The sequence below is a fragment of the Dipodomys ordii genome, unplaced genomic scaffold (assembly GCF_000151885.1).
Source record: "Dipodomys ordii isolate 6190 unplaced genomic scaffold, Dord_2.0 Scaffold131, whole genome shotgun sequence".
NCBI classification, from domain to species: Eukaryota; Metazoa; Chordata; class Mammalia; order Rodentia; family Heteromyidae; genus Dipodomys; species Dipodomys ordii.
The window spans coordinates 502355-506787 of NW_012267347.1; the positions used below are offsets into that span (position 1 = coordinate 502355).

At 36.5% G+C, this 4433-nt stretch overlaps 1 protein-coding gene across 2 annotated transcripts in view; it reads right to left on the reverse strand.

Moving 5' to 3' along the window:
- Atf6 (activating transcription factor 6) overlaps nt 1-4433 on the reverse strand; it is a 202730-nt gene that overhangs the window by 165073 nt on the left and 33224 nt on the right. For both annotated transcript variants that reach the window (XM_013030699.1, XM_013030698.1), the window contains exon 7: nt 2275-2495. In XM_013030699.1, the coding sequence (XP_012886153.1) occupies nt 2275-2495 (221 nt within the window). The remainder of the gene's footprint in view (nt 1-2274; nt 2496-4433) is intronic.

Sequence of the window (4433 nt, forward strand, 5' to 3'; positions counted from 1 at the left end):
TTGTTTTGATTTGCATTTCTTTTATGGCTAGGGATGTTGAACATTTCTTCATGTGTCTATTGGCCATCCTTCTTTCTTCTTCAGAGAAGTTTCTCTTTAGTGACTTTCTTTTTTTAAGTTAAAAGCTGAGATCTAAGAATCATGGCTTGATGCTAGCCTGAGCAGAAAAGTCTTTAAGGCTCTTATCTCCAATTAACCACCAAAAAGCTAGAAAGGAGCTGTGACTTGGTGATAGAGCTCCAGCTTTAAGCAACAGAACTAAGGAACAGCATCCAGGCCCTGAGTTCAAGTCCCAGTATCCACACAAATATGTATGTATACACACACACACACACACACACACACACAAATACATGAACAAAGTAAGTAACTCAATGATAGGAGACCAGGGGCAAAACCATTTGCGATGAATTATTAGCTAATAAGCACAGTAAATGTAAATCTGTAATGTAAAATAGTCAATAAAAACACTTCTAAATTCTGTGCCCCCATCTACCACCCCCAGCCCACCACCTCCCAGCCAAAAAAGGCCTTTCAAATCTATTCTTAGTCTTCACATTCATCATTACTTTAAACGTGCTCATCTGGGAACTGGCATCATTTCCCTACAGAAATAACTCATAAGACTGATCTATTAAAAGTTTTACTTGCCTAGCATTTTCTTTTAGATATGACCAATTTTATTAGTTATTGAAAGCCTTGCCTGATAGCCACAGCAGCTTATTAGGCCTATCTAACAAGTAAGGGTGCTGCACTAATCAGAAATTAAAGTTCCATATAAATTTAGAATTCTTTGAGGAAAAAAAAGACAATATATTTCCAGCAGCATAATAGGACTCCTATAAAGCTCAGAACAATATTTCAAAGGATCAGAACAAAGTAAAAATCAAAATAAAACTTCAGAACACCTAACAGTTTACTTTTACAAGATCAAAGTTTTTGCTTCAGTCAATTAGAAATCAATTAACATTTTATCCCAATTTAATTAACAGCATTTAAAATTAGTACATTAGTAAAAAGAAATACTAAAAGGGAATGTAAGTCAACATACAATACTAATACCTATATACCTGTGTTTATAGCACAATTATTTACAAAAGCAAAGCTATAGAATCAGCCTAAATGCCCAAGAAATGATGTATGAGTACATATAGACAATGGATGGAACAGGAGATCATCATGTTGAGCAAGATAAGCCAACCTCAGAAAGACAAACATTGCATGTTTTTAGTCATATGTGGTATCTAGATTGAAAAATAACAATAATAATAATAATGACATTATTATAAAAAGGGGACTATTGGAGGGAAGGATCAATAAGAAAGTATACAGGAAAGTAACAGAGGTGAATATGATTAAAGTACATCACATGAAACCCCTTTGTGCAACTAATTTATTCTTTAAAAAAAAGCTTAATAAAAGGGCTGAGGGTGTGGCTCAAGTGATAAAGTACTTCCCTAGCTTAAGGTTCTGAGTTCAATCCCTTATATGTACATATGTGTGTATGTGTAGTTATGTTGTACATTATATATATTACATTACTATATTGATATTATATATTTTAAATATTATACATAATGTATACATACAGATATGTATATTCAGACTCATACCTTGTGGTAGCGCACCTGACTAGCAAATGCAGGGCTGAGTTAATATTAATATTAATCAATTAATTAAAATTTAAAGACAAAAAAGTTTCATAAACTTGCAATGCATGTAGTTTACTTATGCATAAATAAGAACTAGATATTTTTAGCTCATTTTCCCTTGTACTAACTTCTATTATGAAATAAACACATAGAAAAAGGGAAAACACCTCCAAAGAAGGTATGAATGTGCTTGGGTTAACAATGCAAATAAAAACAGTATATAAACAGCCCATGTCAATGGGTTAAGTAATAAGAAATTACAGTCAATTTGGCACTATATAAAGACATACTAGCTAGGTGCCAATAGTTCAAAGCCAGCCTGGGCAGGAAAATCCATGAGACTCTACTCTCTAATTAATCACAAAAAAAAAAAATATATATATATATACATATATATATATATATATATAATTCAAATTTATAAAAAAAAATTTCCACCCAGATTCAGACATAAGCCTTGCTTCAATTTTCCACCAGTTAAGATGCCCAATTTTAGTACACTCACTTATTGAATGCAACTACACAAACTTATACAACGAACAGGCAATAAAGAGAATAGTGTTTTTGTTAGTTTTTTGAGTTTTTAATTATGTCTTTGATAAGCACTACGTTTCAAACTTACATCTGAACCCACACTTCTTGTGGTATTCTGTAGGACAGGTTTGGTCACGGAAAGTTTTCCATTCACTGGGCTATTCACCACAGGGGCCGGTACCACATTCACCACATGATTAGGTAGTTGTGTGGCTCCCCCCGTGACAGCCAGGACAGGCTGAGCAGAGGGCAGAACTCCTGGGGGCTGGAGCTGTACCAAAGTGGGCTGAGAGAGCAAAACCGTCTGACCTACATTTAGAAAAAAAGAAAATGAATCAGGAGATGCATAACTACTGTGGTGGAGAAGCAGTCTAACGTTTAGATCCTTCTGCAGATGTAATAAGTAGATCAAGCCCAAGGGATTTCCCCACAATCAAATACCACATGACCAACAGCCCATATACTCTATATATTCATGGGAACTCTGCTAATGTGCCTTTAGTAGAACTAAGTTCCTGGCCAGTTTGAGAATATTTCAAAGCAGTCATGGTAAGCATGGCACTGGAGACAAGTACTCTACAAGCTGAGGCACAAGGATCACTTGAGCCCAGAAGTTCAAGGTCAGCCTTTGCAACATAGCAAGACCTCATCTAAATATATACATACATGTATATCTACAGATATATGCATATATCAATATACGAAGGGGAGAAGGAACCCTACAATGTTGGTGGAATATAAACTTGTTCAACCAGACTGGAAAGCAGTTTGGAGATTCTTCAAATAACTAAACAGAACTATGAGGGCTGGGAAGGTGGCTCAGTGGTAGAGTACTTGCCTTGTTTGCATGAGGCCCTGGGTTTGATTCCTCAACACCACATAAGCAGAAAAAGCCGGAAATGGCACTGTGGCTCAAGTGGTAGAGCACTAACCTTGAGCTGAAGAGCTAAGGAACAGTGCCCAGGTCCAGAGTTCAGGCCCCACTACTGACCCCCCCCCAAAAAAAAAAACTACACTATGATCCAGTAATACCACTCCTGAACATTTATCCAAAAGATTACAAATCAGGATAAAGCTACTTGTACAACCATGTTCATTGTTACACTATTCACCATAGGCAGGGTATGAAAACAGCCCAGATGTCCCTCAACGGACAAATGGATTATAGAATTTTACTCACTCATTAGGAAGACTATTACTTCATTTGCAAAGAAATGGACAGACCTGGAAGTGAAGTAAGTCATTTGCAAAGAAATAGATGAACCTGGAAGTAAAGTAAGTCAGGCCCAGAGAGACAGAGGACACATGTTTTCTCCACATGTGGAAGCTAGAACTAATTTATCAATGTACAAGTAAAAACATACAAGTGTATGTTTTTGCAAGTAAAAACATACTTGTGTATACAAGTATACACAAATGTATTAAATGAAGCATGGTATTTGCAAAGAAAGAATTCGATTGATGCAATTCCGTAGACAAATTCACAGTACAACAAAATCAATACCAGGAAACTGGTACTTGAAAGGTATAAAGAGGAAATAAAAAAGAGAGGTAGACAGACAAATGAAGAGCAGAAGGGAAGGGAGAAGCCAGTCATAATATTTAATGAATATCTTATGAAACTAGGAAAACTGGGCTGGGAAGGTAGCTCAGTGGTAGAGCGTTTGCCTTGCATGCATGAGGCCCTGGGTTTGATTCCTCAGCACCACATAAGCAAGGGGAAAAAAAAGCCAGAAGTGGCACTGTGGCTCAAGTGGTAGAGTGCTAGCCTTGAGCTGAAGAGCTGAGGAACAGCACTCAGGCTCAGAGTTCAGGCCCCACGACTGGACCCCCCCCCCAAAAAAAAAAGAAACTAGGAAAACTGAGGGAGGGAGAGTTAGGGGAAAATGATGAAAGAAGTGACACTGATTGAGATACATTGGGAAAGTTGTAGGGGAGGGGAAGTGGGAGAAAAATGAGGGAGGGGGTAACAATGTTCAGCAAGAAATGTAATCATTACCTTACATATGTAACTGTAATCCCTCCATCACCTTAACAATAAAATTAAATTTTAAAAAGATGCATTGTACTTATAAAAATGATTTTTTGAATCCTTTGTACAGCTACTTAAAGATTAAAAATATAGTTTTGTGACTTTCTTTTTTTTTTAATTTAATTTTATTTTATTTGTGAACATACTGTACAGAGGGGTTACAATTGCATGGGCAGGATAATGCGTACATTTCTTACCAAGCATTGCAGCCTCCT